The following is a 19,807-nucleotide window of genomic DNA, read 5'->3' as shown; positions in this document are numbered from 1 at the left end:
AACACATTAATTATCAAGGGAACCACTATAAGAGAAAGAAAAGAAAGCGAAAATATGGGGGAAAGGGTTGTTTCCTTGAAACAACAGAAAAGGTAACTATCATCACAAGAAAAAAGGCCATTGACAAATACATAATTTTTATGCATAAAACACTGACACTAAATACAATTTAAATCAAAAAGGGCATAATCCTTGCTTACTTTGAGCATACAATCTAAAATAACAGACAACACAGATACAAACAACATTTACAAAGACATTTTCATATGGTTTTCAAGCTTTAAAGAACTTTATATATAAAGTTAAATATATATAATATTTATACTGGGAAGATAATATGAATAAGGTTGAGATAACAAAAAGATTATGGGAAGAGAGGATGAGATGAAAACAAAAAAGGAGATTTTTGGAAGAAAACTTAGAAAGGAGTGTATATCCTAGGATCTCTTCAGGCTGTCAATCTATGATTAGTTCAGTAATCTTATGGGTAATACTGACAGACGGAGATGAAGGGGATGGGCATGGATCAGGTGTGAGATGATGCTAAACTAACAATGTCCTCACTGCTAGGTGTCTAATTAATAAATCTACTACTGGGCTTCCCTGGTGGCACAGTGGTTAAGGATCTGCCTGCCAAGGCAGGGGACACGGGTTCGAGCCCTGGTCTGGGAAGATCCCACATGCCACGGAGCAGCTAAGCCCATGCGCCACAACTACTGAACTTGCGCTGTAGAGCCCACAAGCCACAACTGCTGAAGCCTGGGTGCCTAGAGCCCATGCTCTGCAACAAGAGAAGCCACCGCAATGAGAAGCCCGCTCACCACAACTAGAGAAAGCCCGCACACGGCAACAAAGACCAAACACAGCCAAAAATAAATAAATAAAATAAAAATTTTAAATAAATAAATCTGCCACTATTGTTGCTATTGAATCAACATAACCTCAAAATTCCATTAGGCATATGCCCAAAAGAAGGGTATCCTAAAAGCCAAAGAAAGATGTTACCAGTAGACAGTACATCCAGAAAATGACTGAAATCTGTAATTTAGGTGCAAGGAATTTACTTGTTAATGTCAGAGTTCAAGAAATACAATCCTTGAGAGGACAGACAGCAGAGGCAAGAAGAACTACAATCCTGCACCCTGTGGAACTAAAACCACATTCACAGAAAGACAGACGAGATGAAAAGACAAAGGGCTATGTACCAGATGAAGGAACAAGATAAAACCCCAGAAAAACAACTAAATGAAGTGGAGATAGGCAACCTTCCAGAAAAAGAATTCAGAATAATGACAGTGAAGATGATCCAGGACCTCGGAAAAAGAATGGAGGCAAAGATCGAGAATATGTAAGAAATGTTTAACAAAGACCTAGAAGAATTAAAGAACAAACAGAGATGTACAATACAATAACTGAAATGAAAAATATACTAGAAGGAATCAATAGCAGAATAACTGAGGCAGAAAAACGGATAAGTGACCTGGAAGACAGAATGGTGGAATTCACTGCTGCAGAACAGAATAAAGAAAAAAGAATGAAAAGAAATGAAGACAGCCTAAGAGACCTCTGGGACAACATTAAACATAACAACATTCGCATTATATGGGTCCCAGAAGGAGAAGAGAGAAAGAAAGGACCCTCACACTGGTCAGAATGGGCATCATCAGAAAATCTACAAACAACAAATGCTGGAGAGGGTGTGGAGAAAAGGGAACCCTCTTGCACTGTTGGTAGGAAGGTAAATTGATACAGCCACTATGGAGAACAGTATGGAGGGTCCTTAAAAAACTAAAAATAGAATTACCATATGACCCAGGAATCCCACTACTGGGCACATACCTAGAGAAAACCATAATTCAAAAAGACACATGCACCCCAATGTTCATTGCAGCACTATTTACAATAGCCAGGACATGGAAGCAACCTAAATGCCCATCGACAGACGAATGGATAAAGAAGATATGGTACATGTATACAATGGAATATTACTCAGCCATTAAAAGGAACGAAATTGGGTCATTTGTAGAGACGTGGATGGATCTAGAGACTGTCATACAGAGTGAAGTTAAGTCAGAAAGAGAAAAACAAATATCGTATATTAACGCATATATGTGGAACCTAGAAAAATGGTACAGATGAACCGGTTTGCAGGGCAGAAATTAAGACACAGATGTAGAGAACAGACGTATGGACACCAACGGGGGAAAGTGGTGGGTGGGCGGTCGTGGTGGTGGTGGGATTAACTGGGAGATTGAGATTGACATGTATACACTAATATGTATGAAATGGATAACTAATGAGAACCTGCTGTATAAAAAAATAAATAAAATTCAAAAAAAAAAAGATACAATCATCAGCACTACTATTTATGAAGTGTTTTTTGGACTATGGTAAGCAATTTACATGTTTTATAATCACATTTAATCAATACGACCACCCTACAATGTAGGTACTTACAATCCATATTTTACAGATGAGAGAAATGAAGTTTACAGAAAAGAAGCAATTTGCCCAAAGGCACATAGCTATAAGTAATACAGTAGAGGCAGGAAGTAAGGCTAGGTCTGATACCAAAGCCTGAACTAAACAAGAGCTAAAGCCTATGCAATATTTTAAACTCAAAATATGAAGTACTTTGGAATGGTTAGGGTTTAATACAACAAAATGTATCCAAAGTAAAATTTCAATTACGTAATTACACCTAAAAGATGGAAGGGATTTCACCAATACCAGTGAGGTGTAGGTAAAAACATGTAACTAAATAGCTAAGTTATAAACTAATGGTGAGTTAGAGTACCTAACGAAATATAATTCAAAAGTCCACCCAAGAAACATTATTGATAAGTTTCAGATATGAACAAGGGAAATCAATCAAGGGTACCAATGACAATAATATTAATACACATAAAGTTATTACAGAGCTTTCAAAGAGGAAAGCTTGAGGAAAGTCAATTTGATTCTTTCACGCTAAAGCAGAAAATATTCCTTAAACATAGAGGGGACGAGTTGAGGCTCATCCAATATTCTCAAATTTCCAAGAATAATTCTCCCCAGTCTGTTGGTTGGTGGGGCTGCCAGGATCATTACTTTGCGGTTCACACAGATAAACAGAAATGAGGGACTTGAGTTTTTAGAGATCTGAGCCCGTTTCTAATAGGATATGCATAGGTCCCTACCTTAAATGTAACAGAGCTGTTATGCCTCCATGAACTTGTAAACAAGGCCATAATTAACAGAACAAAATTAGATTTTCCCATAGGTAACTATGACAGGTACAAAGTAAGGAAGTCAAAGTTCCAAGGTTCTGGGCCTTGGGCTCCTAAATCACAGATAAACACCACCCCCACCCCACTCGCGGGCCTGTACAGATACCAATATATTCTGCTTTTAAAATATAGGATGTAAGCAGTAAAAAGAGATGGATGACAAAACTAACTGTAAAGGAAGGCCCTTCCCTTTATATTATATAAAGGTAGTATTTGAAGACAAATTATAGAACTAAGAAAGGTAATGGAACAAGGTGATGTCCACTCCAGTCATGTAAGAAGTAAAGAATTCAGAGACTATCCATGAAAATAGGGACTAAAGAGTCATACTGCATTCTATTATAAATTTTTCAAATGTAGGACGGATTATTTTTACACCTGCATAGAAAAAGTGATCTATATATAGTGATCTATATATATAGGGTGCTCAATGTTATTAACCCAAGCCCATCCTAATAAGGTTTTACTACTAAAGAACAGAACAGCTATGGAATATATATTTTTAAAAGTTTCTTGGAAGCACAATTAATTCGGAAAATTAATGGAGATTTGGAACACTGGAAAGGATACTAAGTTAAATACCTTTTATTTGACAAAGAGTCAAAGCCGATGATTAAACAGTGAAAAGCACTGTTCCTCTGAAAATGTAGACAAAGTAAGATACTGAACGATACTTGTGTTTCTCTTCAGATCGTATGAATCTTTCACCTTTTACTAAAAATTCCCATGGGGGGGAAAAAGAAAGGAAAGAAGAAAAGAAAAAAAAGGAAGATACTGCAAACAAAACAATGAGAGTATAATAATAAATAGAAAACTATTCAACGAAATATAGGATTATATCGGACCTAAAGAGACAACTTAGAAAAATATTAACTTGAAAAACTGAAAAGTCAATTTATAAATATAGTAATCAACAGAACAAGAATATAATATACTGTAAAATTAACATCTAAATCTTAGTATAGCATGAAACTTTTTTGTTTCTAATCAAGGAGACTAAACATGAGGATATGCATGCATCCAGCATACATGTGTCCCTGGAAACATTCAAAGCTTGTGGTGGTCGTTAGAGTCACATTCCTAAGCAAAGGAGAGAGGTTTCTAATAAAGCTCAGGGATACAGTCATAGAAAACTGTCCTTAAGAATATGTGAGACTCATTTCTAAGTTTAGGTTTGCTCATTATGTTAAAAACAGACTTAATGAGAAAGGATAATGACTAAAGGTGTGTCCACTGAGTCTCCATGGCTTCTGAGATCTAAACTTGAGACTACCTCTCTAGTGCTAGCAGGAAACCAGTGAACTAGAAGCTCTAGAAGATTGGGGCGGGGGGAGGCCTTGATGGAGAACTAGATTAGACAGAAGTTAGAAAATACAGGTTTATCAAGTGTTCTCTTTCTTGATATTAAAAAATACACACACACACACACACACACACACACACACACAGAGTAAACCTATCTCCAGCTAAAAGATATACAAGAAGCAAAGAGGAATGTTCCTCTTTGCTACATTAAAAAAAAAAAAAAAATTAGAATAATGCATAGCAGGAAAATGAACACTTCCCATTTGGTTTCTTGCCATTAGAAAGGAGCTGATGATGTTCCACTTTGTCCTTGACAACAACCAAACCTACCATGTGGTAACGTTATGTTCGCACCATCAATGATTGCCTGTGCCAGTTCATGATCATTGTTTTCAAAAGCATGTGCTGCAGCCTTCAAGGCATCCCAAATCTCTTTACGGCCTTCAAAAGCTGGTGCAGTATCCCAAAATTCATCTCTCTTGCTGCGTAGTTGTCCATCTGTCATGGGATAATCACTTTTCCATTTGGGTTTCTCCTTTTTCAAAGGCTGGTTACGACCTAAAGCGACTGAGAAGAAAAATAAAAGGCTGACATCAAAACCAAAATTTATAAAAGATGTTTTAATAGCTATCTGGCCATTCTTCTTTGGTTCTTTCATCAAAATTATAGCTGGAAAGTTGGCCCACTAGCTAACTCTTGCATTCTGAATTCCCCTAACCTATTTTATTTTAGATCTACAAGAGCAAATGGAGATATTAGGTGGCTCTACTCAAATCTTCCAGTGACAAGTTAGTAGCTCTTTTCCATTCAGTCTGCCTTCTCCAAAGGAGAATTTTTGTTTGTTTTTTGCGGTACACGGGTCTCTCACTGTTGTGGCCTCTCCCGTTGCGGAGCACAGGCTCCGGGCGCGCAGGCTCAGCGGCCATGGCTCACAGGCCCAGCTGCTCCGCGGCATGTGGGATCTTCCCAGACCGGGGCACGAACCCGCGTCCCCTGCATCGGCAGGCGGACTCTCAACCACTGAGCCACCAGGGAAGCCTGAGAATTTTTTAAATTATCTAGAAAAATCGTAGTAAGTGTTCCATCAGACAGCAGTGGCAGAATTTAATAAGAGTCAAAGGATAGCATAAAAAAGAGGTGAGATACTAGGAGAAACCAAATGGCATATGTCCAAGGGTCCTTGAATCTCAGGACCCTTGAACATATGAAGCCGGAAAGTAGGAACTGAGAAATCTCAAAGAGGGAAAAGACTACTCTGTGGTATCCAAAGGAAGAACAGCCAAACCACCAGATCCACAAGGAAACCTGATCATAGAAAAGCTTCCTCTAGCACCCTGTTCTGGACATGAGTCTAAGGAACTGTAAGTATCTTTCCCTGAAACTCAAATATAGAAGCTAATTTAGAAAGGGATGAGGGAGAGAGATAGTGCTTTACTCTTTAGAGGGATCAGGATTGGAACAGGCGATCCTTGATACTGGGCCAAAGGAGAAGTGCCCAACCACGAGGAGAAGAACTACAACACCCTACTCTAGTTTTAATCCAAGAGGAGAAGAAAAAAGAGGGTAAGAGTCCACTCCTTTTTTGCTCTAAGTGGCAGCGTGGCTCCTTAGAGAATGTAGTAGGAGTGCTATAACGAGTCTGATGCAGCTTCTTTGCACCCAGATACTTACCTGGCATATGACCACAGATCTCATACTGACACACAGAGACATTCTTATCTTACACAGAGCCACAGATAAGAAATTGTTAAACAGAAGAACAGGTAAAAAGAAAACTGAAGCTCCATGGAGTGTTGGGTAAGAGTGGGTGTGAAATAAATGACAGAGTGGGTAGGAGGGAGAGGGTGTATATCAAAATTCAATGTTCTATATTTAATTGCAGGAAGAATACTAATTTAAAAGAAATTACTCTCAAAATGGTTCTAAAGAATCCCTGATATCAACCATTCCCTCACTGGCCCAGGGTCAGATGAAATTTGAGTTATTCATAACAGAAATAAAACAAAATAACTCTAGCCCCTAGGCAATCTCTACATCCTATACCAGGCTATATTTCAAGATGACGGGACCAATTCATGCTGCAAAGTGTATCTGGTCTGACACTTGGAGTAAACCATGCTCTCTTCACCCAATCTGGCCACCTTATTTCAAGGCAGCACATCAGGTCTCATCCCCTCACCTTCAGAACACCCAAAGGTGTTCAGAATATGTCAGATAATCACATTCCACCCCCTACTGATTCCACCAACAAGGTAAAATTAAAGGTAAATTTTATTTTCTGCTATATTAACCTTTAGATGAGTCAGAAACAGTTTAGAGACAACATTACTATTAGTTTACTGAGCAGGGAGTGGAAGATGAGACATCACAAGTAGATACCTATTTGAATAGGTAGCTAATTCAATACTCAAATAAATACCTATTTGAATAAAATTTCATGTCTACTTGAAGAGTTCCAGAGAATTGTCTAATGTCTATTAGACAATTGTCTATTGTCTAATTGTCTGTCATATGTATTAAGTGTACCAGAGAGAAAGTTGATATAACTGTAATTGTGGGAGAATTGCAACGCAAAGGCAAAGACAACAACAAAACCTCCACGATCTCGGTACTTAAGCAAAGGAAACTGAAAGGTCCTCAAAGAGAAGAACCCAACAGAAAAACTAGCTCACAGTAAAGGTAGAAGATACTTTGGAAAAAGTAAAAGCACCTTCCTTACAAATATGACAGCTTTATTTTATCTCCCCTCACCTGTAGAAGGCATAAGAATAAAGTCAAATAAAAAGTATAAATGGGACTTCCCTGGTGGCACAGTGCTTAAGAATCCGCCTGCCAATGCAGGGGACACAGGTCCCAGCCCTGGTCCGGGAAGATTCCAAGTGCCGCAGAACAACTAAGCCCGTGCGCCACAACTGCTGAGCCGGTGCTCTAGAGCCCGCGAGTCACAACTACTGAGCCCACGTGCCACAACTACTGAAACCCGTGCACCTAGAGCCCATGCTCAGCAACAAGAAAAGCCACCGCAATGAGAAGCCCGTGCACCACAACGAAGAGCAGCCCCCACTCACCGCAACTAGAGAAAGCCCGCGTGCAGCAACGAAGATCCAACGCAGCCAAAACTAAATAAATAATTTTTTTTTTAAAAAGTATAAATGATACATTATGCTGCTTAGGGATAATTATTACTCTAAATGCATTTTCAAATCTGTATGCTGTCAACAGTTCCAACGTAATTACTTTGTGTAAAAGTAAATAAGACAAAATGAATGCTTGTGACATGTAAGTAAAGCTTACTTTTACTTCCGCCTAGGTCTCTGCTTTCCCTATATCACAAACATCTGTAATGGAGAATATCTGCCTATCAAATGTTCACTATAAAAATACTTAAGTCTTGGGACTTCCCTGGTGGCACATTGGTTAGGACTCTGTGCTCCCAATGCAGGGAGCCCAGGTTCGAGCCCTGGTCAGGGAACTAGATCCCACATGCATGCCGCAACTAAGGAGCCCACGTGCCACAGCTAAAACCCAGCACAACCAAATAAATAAATATTAAAAAAAAAGACTTAAATCTTTGCAACATAAAATATTTTAATGAAACCACTAAGCAGTACAGAATTTTCACTACAAAATATGAGGTTAAAAGCTTCATGTTAGGGCTTCCCTGGTGGCGCAGTGGTTGAGAGTCCGCCTGCCAATGCAGGGGACGCAGGTTCGTGCCCCGGTCCGGGAAGATCCCACATGCCGCGGAGCGGCTAGGACCGTGAGCCATGGCTGCTGAGCCCGTGCGTCCGGAGCCTGTGCTCCGCAACGGGAGAGGCCACAACAATGAGAGGCCCGCGTGCCGCAAAAAAAAAAAAAAGAAAAGTTTCGTGTTAAACTAAATGTGGTTTATCGTCTAAGTTATTACTTTTGTTAAATAAACTGGGGAAAAACATGAAAATTTAGCAAAAGCATTTAAACTATCATCCTGAAATATTTATCTTCATGAAAACATTTAGGGTTGTTATGAGGATTTAATAAATTAACACTGTATAGCACTTACAATAATGATAGATATATAATAAAACTACAGTAAGTGCTTGTTAAATAAAAATAACTTTGGAAGTATATATGAATTTTTAAATTATCAAACATTTTTGCAAAAATATACAGACTAAGTCTTTTTTCTTTTCATGATTTCTGAACAGAACCTGACATTCTGAGACCATAAAACAAAGTACCTTCCTTAATTTTTCCTTACCGAAAAAAAAAAAAAAGAAACAAAAGATTAATAAAGAAATTAATTTTTTTTAAAAAAAACCTAAGTTATTTCAGAAAACACCCTTTTTTCCCTATCAATACACATTTACTTTCAAAACTTTGCCAAAAACTCACCCTTCTCAGAAGCCTCTTGATAACATTCATCTACGCCTTATCTTCTCTTTCCTTGTAACCTTTCAACATTTCTTCCCAAAGATGTGACAAATAAATAGATCTAACATGTAAAAACCCCAAGAAAGATTTGCTTCTCAGAGCTAAATATCGATAAGAAACACAATCTTAAATATTTTTACTCCACAACTGAATGCTTTTTGCAACTCATTTTGACATTTTATTGGTAAAAAACAATGATCTCTGAAGTGAAGTATGTTTGTAATTGTTTTCCTGCCTTTGGTTCCTCTTTTGAAAACTGATTTAATATCGGGACTCTTCAAATGAAGTAAGGAGAGGCCATTAATGCACAGGTACTGTAGATACCACAATATGGCTCAAGAAATAATAGCTTTAACAGACTGAAAACTCAAAGAGTTTTCCTTACACAACATTCAGGTAAAAAAAAACCTGAATATTTAAAAAGATCACAATCAAAGGGAAAAATGTTGTTCAGAAGAATTCTGAAGACTTTAAAGCAACACGGAATAGAACTCGGATAATGCACCTATTTTAGATTGATTATAGAGTCTTAAAATCGTGAAAATGAAAGGGAAATTTTTCTGTCACTTCAAGAGTTAAGAATAGATCTTACAGAACCCTTCTGTAACAGATTGTGCTAGCTTAAAAGGATAGTTGTAAAATATTTTATTCTCACGTAAATTTAGAATACACTATATATACACATACGCATACATATATTCCCTAAGGCAACTAACTGCCAAAATAAAAATAGGGATATGGGGCTTAAAATGCCTAAAATACGAGCATCAACATGCCAACAGTCAATACCAAACCCATATCTGCTCTACTGTCTGAGAATTTAGAGGTGGAAGAGACCTTAGATGGTTTGAGCAACCTTACTATTTGACAGAAGACCTAACGAGGATAAATGACTTGCTCAAGGTCAAAAAGAGCCAAGACTAGAACCCAGATGACTAGATTCAAAGGCCAGAGCTCTCTTTTGCATTATAGCACTCCATGTCTTACCAGAGCTGAGAAGTATGTTTTCTTTTACAAACCAAATCAATTATGAAGGTTCACTCAAAATAAAGCATGTGTTGAGCTGTTTTTCTAGTATCACTCATCCATCTTTCACGGGCTTCATTATGACCAATAGAATGTCTCTGGTACGACAAAGGAAAAGCTAACCAAGCAGCACCAGCTCCCCAACTCCATCCAATTTACCACCTAATTCATTTCTTTGGAGATATACTCACCGAAGAAGAATCATATAAGGAAAGAGGTAATGCAGTTTTCTGGCCTGTAAGCTTCAACTTACAAAGTACTCAGCATCTATACCACATTAGGCACTAAAGATCACATGTATGCATACTTACTTAAGTAACTTAGATACATCATTTTTTTATGCTACAATTTAATACTAAATAGAAATGAGAACTTTGATTGTACTTCTACCCTAAAGCTTATAAAAATTAAGCAACTAGAGCATAATTTTAAAGGCATATAATAATTTCTAATGTTGTTTGAGCTACCTTTATTGAGGGGGAAAAAAAATCAACATAATGACCTCATATCGACTTCCTGGCCCTGTTTCTCAGAGTATAAGTCTACTTACCAATGGTCTGAGCATACAAACAGGCAAAAGGAGAGCCTAACTGCAACATAATGTTTCAAAGACTTTTTTAATGGATGAGTCTTATTAGAAATGTTACAAAAACATACAATTAAATCACACACACAAAACAACTTTATTAAAAAGGGCAACATTACATAAAATTGGGACTAAGAATATGGTCACCTAACACCAGCACACTGTACCTTTTAAGTAATACATTAAACTTTCAGATGGTTCATTCTACTGAGGGGTAGGGAGGTGGGGAATGGCTTTATCCAGCATTACATTCTTTGGAATGCAGGGACCTTTTCTTCTCTCAATTTACGGGCAGTTTGGGGGAGGGAAGCACACACAAGTCAAGGATGCCCACAATTTCCACTACTATCTAACACTGTGTTGAAAGTACTAGCCAGCACAAGCAGACAGAACAAAACAATTAGAAGTATAAGAACCAGAAAGGAAGAAAACCGTCTCTAACTGCAAATGATATGATGGGTATGACTGGAAAATACAAGAAAATCAGTGCGAAAATGAAATGATAAAAGAAATTAACATAGTAACAGGATATAAAATGTAGGCCTTCTTATATACATAAAATACCCAGCTAGAAGATGCAATGGATGAAAAGGTGCTGTTCATAATAGAAACATAAAAGATATAATACTCGGAATGCAACAACTCAGGAAAACTTTTTTAAAACCCATGGAAGATGCAAAAGTAGACTTGAACAAAATGAAGACATCTCTTGTACTTGGACTTCAACATTATAAAAATGTCAATCCTTCTAAAGTTAACACCTACATTTAACATGATTCCAGTGAAAATAATTTTTTCGAAACTTTTTCTCATGCTAGATGAGTTGATACTAAAACACATACAGGGGACTTCCCTGGTGGTGCAATGCTTAAGAATCCGCCTGCCAATGCAAGGGACACGTGTGTGATCACTGGTCCAGGAAGATCCCACATGCCGTGGAGCAACTAAGCCTGTGTGCCACAACTACTGAGCTTGTGCTCTAGAGCCTGCGAGCCACAACTACTGAGCCTACGTTCCACAACTACTGAAGCCCATGAGCCTAGAGCCCATGCTCCACAACAAAGAGAAGTCACAGCAATGAGAAGCCTGTGCACCGCAACGAAGAGTAGCCCCCTCTCACCACAACTAGAGAAAGCCTGCACACAGCAACAAAGACCCAATGCAGCCAAAAATAAATAAAATTAAATGAATAAAAATTTTAAAAATTAAAAAAAAGGAAAAATAAGAAGGTTCTTTCTTACTGACAAATGCTGGTAATAAACAAAGAAAAGAATGACATATTTAAAAGAATCATTCTTTAGAACCCCATAACTGATTCAGGTAAGGATTATCGATAAATATACTAAAGCATCATGGGTAACAGGACACGCAGGGTGTCAGAGGATCACCCCAAAATATTGTGAACTGCTAAGGAGAAATTACACTGTAGATACCTGACATTCATTACCTTAACCAAGTGACCAAACTTAGTCTCCTGATGTGCTGCAATATGAAGTAAACAGAACAAAAATGAAGTGTTCTTACCCAAAATGTTTAACTTGACTCTAATTAAACTTCTAAACCTAACTTCTCATTTATAGGAAATACAAAGACTAAAGGAAAAAGTTAAAACATTTTCAGACATTGCCAAACATCCCCTGGAGGGTAAAACTGTCCCCAGTTGCGAAACACTGGTCTACACCAAATGAGACAAAATATGAACTTTGGTTGAAACCCGGTATGGAAAAAAGTTATAAAAGATAATCTGGGACCACTAGATAAATCTAAATAAGAATAGATAATAGATGTCATTAAGAAATTACTTTAACATTTTCCTAGGGGAATTCCTTGGTGGCACAGTGGTTAAGAATCCGCCTGCCACTGCAGGGAACGTGGGTTTGAACCCTAGTCCGGGAAGATCCCACATGCCACGGAGCAACTAAGCCCATGCGCCACAACTACTGAGCCTGCACTCTAGAGCCCACGAGCCACAACTACTGAGCCCACATGGCTAGAGCCCGCGCTCTGGAACAAGAGAAGCCACCACAATGAGAAGCCTGCACACCAGAACGAAGAGTAGCCCCCATTCGCCAAGTAGAGAAAGCCTGCGTGCAGCAACGAAGATCCAACGCAGCCAAAATAAAGAAAGAAAAAAATTTTGTAATGACACAGCAAAATAGTCTTATTCATGAAGTAGAGGCATGCTGAAATTTTTAGAAGTGTTACAATGTCTACAACTTTCATTGGTTCAGCTGTTAAAATGGGGAGTGTGCCTGTATATATACAAAACATACACATACACACATACAAAAGAGAGAAAAAATGTGAATACAGCAAAACGTTGGCTACAAATTTACACGGAAAGTACATGTGTACTCATTTACCATTATGTTTACACAACTGTTGAAGCTCCCCATATTTGATTTTAATAAAAGATAAAGGAATTATACATTTAAGATACAAAGCATATAAATCAGAAGCTGAATCCTTGCTACTCAAACTCCCAGTTTCAGAGTTCTCTTTAGGTATGGCTTTCAGGCACATACCTAATCCTCATATATTCCTATATCCGGATTCCAACGCCAATCCTGAGCACTGAAGCTTGTTGGGACCATCTACAATTTAGAACACGACAACTGAAGGGAGATCTGGAAAACTCAAAACAAAAGCAACAGAAGTATTGAACAGTTATTACTTAAACTCTCATCTGTGGGATAGTGCTTATTTGGAACAAAGAATTAATAAATCAGCAATAACATTTTAAAAGAACATTAAATAATTATAAAACAGCCAATTTTGGGCTTCCCTGGTGGCAAAGTGGTTAAGAATCTGCCTGCCAATGCAGGGGACATGGATTCAAGCCCCAGGCCGGGAAGATCCCACATGTCACAGAGCAGCTAAGCGTGTGCGCCACAACTACTGAAGCCTGTGTGCCTAGAGCCCGTGCTCCGCAACAAGAGAAGTCACTACAATGAGAAGCCTGCACACCGCAACAAAGAGTAGCCCCCACTCGCAGCAACTAGAGAAAGCCCATGCACAGCAACGAAGACCCAACACAGCCATAAGTAAATAAATAAATAAATAAGAATTTTTTTAAAAAACAGCCAATTTACCAAGAAGATATAACATCATAAATATGTATGCACCTAACAATAGGGTTTCAAAGTGCATGAAGAAAAAACTGAATTAAAGGAGAAACAGACCATCCTAAAATTATACTTAAATATTTTAAATTCTTCTATTAGTAACTTATAGAACAATAAGCCAGAAAATCAGCAAGAATACAGAAGACCTGAACATTATCAACAAACTTGACTTAAATGACACTGATAGGAAACCCCACCCAACAAAAAGAGAACATACATTCTCACCAAGTGTATATACAGGCCATTCACCAAGACAGATTATACAAACCTTAAAAGAAGTCATACAAAGTATGCTCTACAACCGTAATTAAATTAAATTAGAAATTAATAACATAAAGATACATGGAAAATCCCCAAATAACTATAAATTAAATAATACACATATAAATAAATCATGAGTCAAAGGGAAATTAGAAAATAACTTGAATGGAATGAAAATGAAAATACAATATATCAAAACTCTAGGATGGACCTCCCTGGCGGCACAGTGGTTACGAAGCTGCCTGCCAATGCAGGGGACACGGGTTCGAGCCCTGGTCCGGGAAGATCCCACATGCCGCGGAGCAGCTAAGCCCATGCACCACAGCTACTGAACTTGTGCTGTAGAGCCTGCGAGCCACAACTACTGAGCCCGCATGCCACAACTGCTGAAGCCCGCACGCCTAGAGCCCGTGCTCCGCAACAAGAGAAGCCACTGCAGTGAGAAGCCCAAGCACCGCAACCAAGAGTAGTCCCCGCTTGCCGCAACTAGAGAAAGCCTGCGCACAGCAATGAAGACCCAACTCAGCCAAAAATATATAAATAAATAAATATTTTTTTTTAAAAAAGAAAAAACTCTAGGATGCTGCTAAAAAACACTGCTCAGACAAAAACTTATAGCATTAAAATGCTTCTATTAGAAAAGTCTCAAATCAATAAAGTAGGCTTCTACCTTAAGACTAAAAGAACAAATTAAACTCAAAGTAACCTTAAGAAAGAAAATAATAAAGAGCAGAAACCAAAGAAATTGAAAACAGAAAAATACAGAAAAATCATAAAAGCAAAAGCTGATTCTTTAAAAATATCAAACTGATAAATCTCTACCTAGACTGATCAAGAAAAAAAGAAGACAAATACTACCAATATCAGGAATGAAAGAGGTAACATCACTATAGACCCAACAGATACTAAAGCGATAACAAAGGAATATCTATCTATTCACGAAGAAAACAATTACTTGACTAGCTCTGTATATACTAGCTGTCTATATACTAAAGACATTGCATTGTTGCAACAAAGAAAAGTCCAAGTCCAAATGGTTTCACTACTGAATTCTATCAACATACAAGGAAGAGATAATACTAATTACTCACAATCACTTTCAGAAAACAAAAGAGAAGGGAACACTAAGTCAATTTATGAGGCCATGACTGCACTGATAACACCACCAGACAAATATAAGAAAACTATCAACAAATATGCCTCATAAACATAGATGCAGAGATGCAGACTTAAAGACCTTATCAATCATATAAGAACTGAAAGAATTCATCACCTACATACCTGTACCACAGGAAATATCAGAAGTCTTTTGGGGACTTCCCTGGTGGCACAGTGGTTAAGAATCCACCTACCAATGCAGGAGACACAGGTTCAATCCCTGGTCCAGGAAGATCCCACATGCCACGGAGCAACTAAGCCTGTGCACCACAACTACTGAGCCTGTGCTCTAGAGCCTGTGAGCCACAACTACTGAGCCTGCATGCCACAACTACTGAAGCCCGCATGCCTAGAGCTTGTGCTCCGCAACAAGAGAAGCCACCGCAATGAGAAGCACACGCACCACAATGAAGAGCAGCCCCCGCTCGCCACAACTAGAGAAAGCCCGTGCACAGCAACAAAGCTCCAAGCAGCCAAAAATTAAAAAAAAAAATCCTTTGGGCAGAAATAAAATGATAACAGATGGAAATATCAATCTACATAAAGGAATGGGGAGCACCAGAAATGGATAACTACATGAATAAAAACATTATTATTCATATTGCCTTAAAAAAAAATGGGGTTGGCCAAAAACTTTGTTCAGGTTTTTCCATAAGATGTTACAGAAAAACCTGAACTAACTTTTTGGCCGACCCAATAACTGAGTGATATCATCGGAAAAGGAGTAAGGACTTCCAAAAACTCCTCCTCCATTAATACAATGAGAACATTGGCAAAAACTCAAAATAAACTTCTTCAGTATTTTGGAAATTAACCAAAGACCTGCAACAATCCAGGGAACATTTATTCTTTCTTATTCAAGAAAAATAGCTGAATTTTGGTTAAAAAAAAAAAAACTGTATGTGGTATTTAAGCATACCCTAGGCCCATCCCCCTCTCCTCAGCTCCAGGGTAGCCTTGAAAACCAACAGATAGCAATACAATGAAAGCCACCAACTCAGCAGCCACATGAAGGGTCAAAACAGGGTTGGTACTCTTTAAAAGCCCCATCTGCAGAGAATTGTCATTTTTTGGCCTATCTGAAAGTTCTTTAGAAAATACTACTCATAAAGCTTGTCCTTATTTGACCTGACTTAGAGATAACCCAGTATGAAGAGCCTTTTCCTGGGGGCATTTGTCAAAAACAATCAGCAGCAATTGTTTAACACTGTACCTGCATGGGGCAATGAAAAATTTAGACCAAGAAGCTAATCAAAGCTGCAGAATGAGATGTCCAGAAAATATGACATACTTTTGGGGATCTAAAAGGTTACACATACGCATATAACTGTGTACACACAGGGCCATGCATTCAGGAAAGACCTGAGAAGGTCCTACACTCTCACTTATGACTGAATATTGAGGCTCTGTGCACAAAGGAAGTAAGAGCTAAGGAAACTGCCTGAGTTTTGAAAGTAGACCCTAATATGAACATAGGGCCACTCAGCAAAGAATAGGAGACTTACTCGTTCTAGGCTGTTAAGGAAATCTGTCCAATCATTAGCTTACCACTAAGCTAATTAAGCAGAGATTTCACTGGCTACACCTAACAAGGAATATAAACTTTACAGAATAAGTTCAGGAAAGTCAGTAAACAAAAAGCAACAACAATAACAAACCCTGAGGGAGAAGGGAGAATCTGATTTCCGGGGTTGCCATATATTAAACGTCTAGTTTTCAACCAAAAATTATGAGGCATGCAAACAAACAAGAAAGTATGGCCCACACATGGGAAAAAAGGCAGATAATAGAAACTGTCACTGAGGAATAGGAAGCCCAAGCATTGGACTTACTAGCCAAAGATTTTAAATCAGCTATTTTAAATATGTCCAAAAACCTGAAGGAAATCATGTGTAAAGAACTAAAGCAATGAGAATTAAGTCTCAACAAAGAGATGAAAATTAGTTTTTAAATTATGGAGTTGAAAAGTACAATAACAAATGAAAAATTCACTAGAAAGGCTCAATAGTATATTTGAGCAGGCAGAAGAAAGAATCAGTGAACTTGGAAGATAGGTCAACTGAGGTGACCTTGTCTGAGGAACATAAAAGAAAAAACGAATGAAAAAAATGAACAGCTCAAGTGGGGCACTGTCGAGATTACCAATAGGGCTTCCCTGGTGGCGCAGTGGTTGAGAGTCCGCCTGCCGATGCAGGGGACACGGGTTCGTGCCCCGGTCCGGGAAGATCCCACATGCCGCAGAGCGGCTGGGCCCGTGAGCCATGGCCGTTGAGCCTGCGTGTCCGGAGCCTGTGCTCCGCGACGGGAGAGGCCACAACAGTGAGAGGTCCGCGTACCACAAAAAAAAAAAAAAAAAAAAAAAAGAGATTACCAATATACACACAATGAGAGTCCTAGAAGAAGGGAGAGAAAGGGGTAGAAAGAATATTGGAAGAAATAATGGCTGAAAACTCATATTTCATGAAAAAGATCAATCTACACATGCAAGAAACTCAACAAACTCAGAGATCACCACCTAGACGCATCATAATTAAGCTGTCAAAAGTCAAAGATAAAGAATCTTGAGGGACTTCCCTGGTGGTCCGGTGGGTAAGACTCTGCGCTCCCAATGCAGGGGGCCCAGTTCTATCACTGGTCGGGGAACTAGATCCTGCATGCATGCTGCAACTAAGAAGTCCGCATGCTGCAACTAAGACCCCACATGCTGCAACTAAGACCCAGTGCAGCCAAAATAAATAAATAAATAAATATTTTTTTAAAACATTAAAAAAAAAAGAATCTTGAAAGAACAAGAAGTAACTCCTCACATACAAGCATCCTCAAAAAGTTTAACAACTGATTTCTTATCAGAAGCCATGGAGGACAGAAGGCATTGGGACAACATACTAAAAGTAATGAAAGGAAGAGTGTGTCAACCAAGAATTCTACATCCAGAAAAAAGTATCCTTTGAAAATTAAAGAGAAAATAAAACATTCCCAGATAAGCAAAAACTGAGAGGATTTGTTGGCAGCAGACCAGCTCTGCAAAAAATACAACAGGGAGTCTTCAGGCTGAAATAAAGGATACTAGACAGTAACTTGAATACACATTAAGAAATAAAGACCAGGAATCCCCTGGCAGTCCAGTGGTTTGGTTAGGGCTTCGCGCTTCCACTGCGGGGGGCACAGGTTTGATCCCTGGTCGAGGAACTAAAATTCCACATGCCACACAGAGGGAGGCAGAGAGGGAGGGAGGGATGGAGGGAGGGAGAGAGGGAGGGAGGGATGGAGGGAGGGAGAGAGGGAGGGAGGGAGGGAGGGAGGGAGGAAGGAAGGGAGGAAGGAAGGAAAAGAAAATCAGTAACATTACACAGGTCAATATAAAAGACAGCATATGTGTATTTTTTTCTTTGTAACTTTGTTTCCTCCTATTTGATTTTAAAGACAATTGTATAAAAAATAATTTAAAATTTGTGTTGATGAGCATACAACATTTAAAGATGTAATATGTACATCAATAACAGCCCAAAGAAGGTGGGAGGGAATGGAGCTGTATAAGTTTTTATATGCTACTGAAATTAGGCTGGTTTCAATCAGAACCGAATTGTTATAAATTAAGATATTAATTATAATCCCCAGACCAAGAAACAGGAAAATGACTCAAAATATATAGTAAAAAAAAAATTTAAAGGGAATTAAAATGATACGCTAGAAAATATCTATTTAACACAAAAGAAGGCACTAATGCAGGGATGTAAGTAAAAAGGAATAAGACATACAGCAAAAAAAGAGCAAAATGGCAGGTGTAAATCCTATCTTACTAGTAATTACATGAAATATAAATATTAAGCATTCCAATCAAAATGTTGAAATTTGCAGAATGGACCAAAAAACACAATCTAACTGCATGCTGTCTACAAAGAGACATTTTAGATTAAAAAACACATTTAAGTCGAAAGCAAAAGGATGGAAAAAGATATATCATGCAAGCAGTTATCAAAAGTGGAGTGGCTATATTTATATCATACAAAATAGACTTTAAGACAAAAATTTTTACTAACAAAGACAAAGAAGGACATTCATAATAAATGTGTCAATTCATCAGGAAGACGTAACAATTACACACATATATGCACATACCAAAAGAGCTCCAGAATATATGAAGGAAATATTGACATAACTAAAGGGAGAAATAGTTCTACAGTAATAGTTAGAAACTTCAATACTCTAATTTTCAATAATGGGCAGAATATCTAGATAGAGTATCAGTACAGAAACACAGGACTTAATATTATAAACCAGTTAAACCTAATATACATATATACAGTCGACCCGAGCATTCAAACACAGGTTTCAATGCTCAGGTCTACTTTTATGCAGATATTTTTCAATAGAAAATACCTCTGTACCACATGGTCTATGATTGGTTGCATCCACAGATGTGAAGGAGCCACAGATGCAGAGGACCAACTATAAATTATATACAGATCAACCCCACTTGTTCAGGGTCTACATATATAGAACACTCTGCCCAGACTAATAAGTTAGGTCACAGAACAAGTCTCAACAAACTTTAGATGAAATCATATGACATATCTTCTCTGACCATAATGGAATAAAGCTAGGAATTAATAACAGAAAGAAAACTGGAAAATTCACAAATACATGGAAATTAAACAACACACTAT

The 19,807-nt window shown here is 38.1% G+C and overlaps 1 protein-coding gene and 1 pseudogene across 4 annotated transcripts in view; one reads left to right on the top strand and one right to left on the bottom strand.

The window, feature by feature from the left end:
• Nucleotides 1-19,807, bottom strand: part of UBTD2 (ubiquitin domain containing 2) — a 56,996-nt gene that overhangs the window by 12,816 nt on the left and 24,373 nt on the right. For 3 of the 4 annotated variants that reach the window (XM_027084311.1, XM_027084308.1, XM_027084309.1), the window contains one exon: nucleotides 4,902-5,138. In XM_027084311.1, the coding sequence (XP_026940112.1) occupies nucleotides 4,902-5,076 (175 nt within the window). In that variant the 5' untranslated portion in view covers nucleotides 5,077-5,138. Of the gene's footprint in view, nucleotides 1-4,901; nucleotides 5,139-7,639; nucleotides 7,691-19,807 lie in introns of those variants that run through there. The other variant, XM_027084310.1, reaches the window with a different exon arrangement.
• Nucleotides 3,938-4,028, top strand: LOC113608320 (uncharacterized; annotated as a pseudogene).

The sequence above is a fragment of the Aethalodelphis obliquidens genome, unplaced genomic scaffold, assembly GCF_003676395.1.
Source record: "Aethalodelphis obliquidens isolate GAN/ISIS:26980383/991018 unplaced genomic scaffold, ASM367639v1 scaffold52, whole genome shotgun sequence".
In the NCBI taxonomy this organism is placed as follows: domain Eukaryota; kingdom Metazoa; phylum Chordata; class Mammalia; order Artiodactyla; family Delphinidae; genus Aethalodelphis; species Aethalodelphis obliquidens.
The sequence above is the reverse complement of the archived record's forward strand: the minus strand, read 5'-3'. Positions and strand labels throughout refer to the sequence as shown.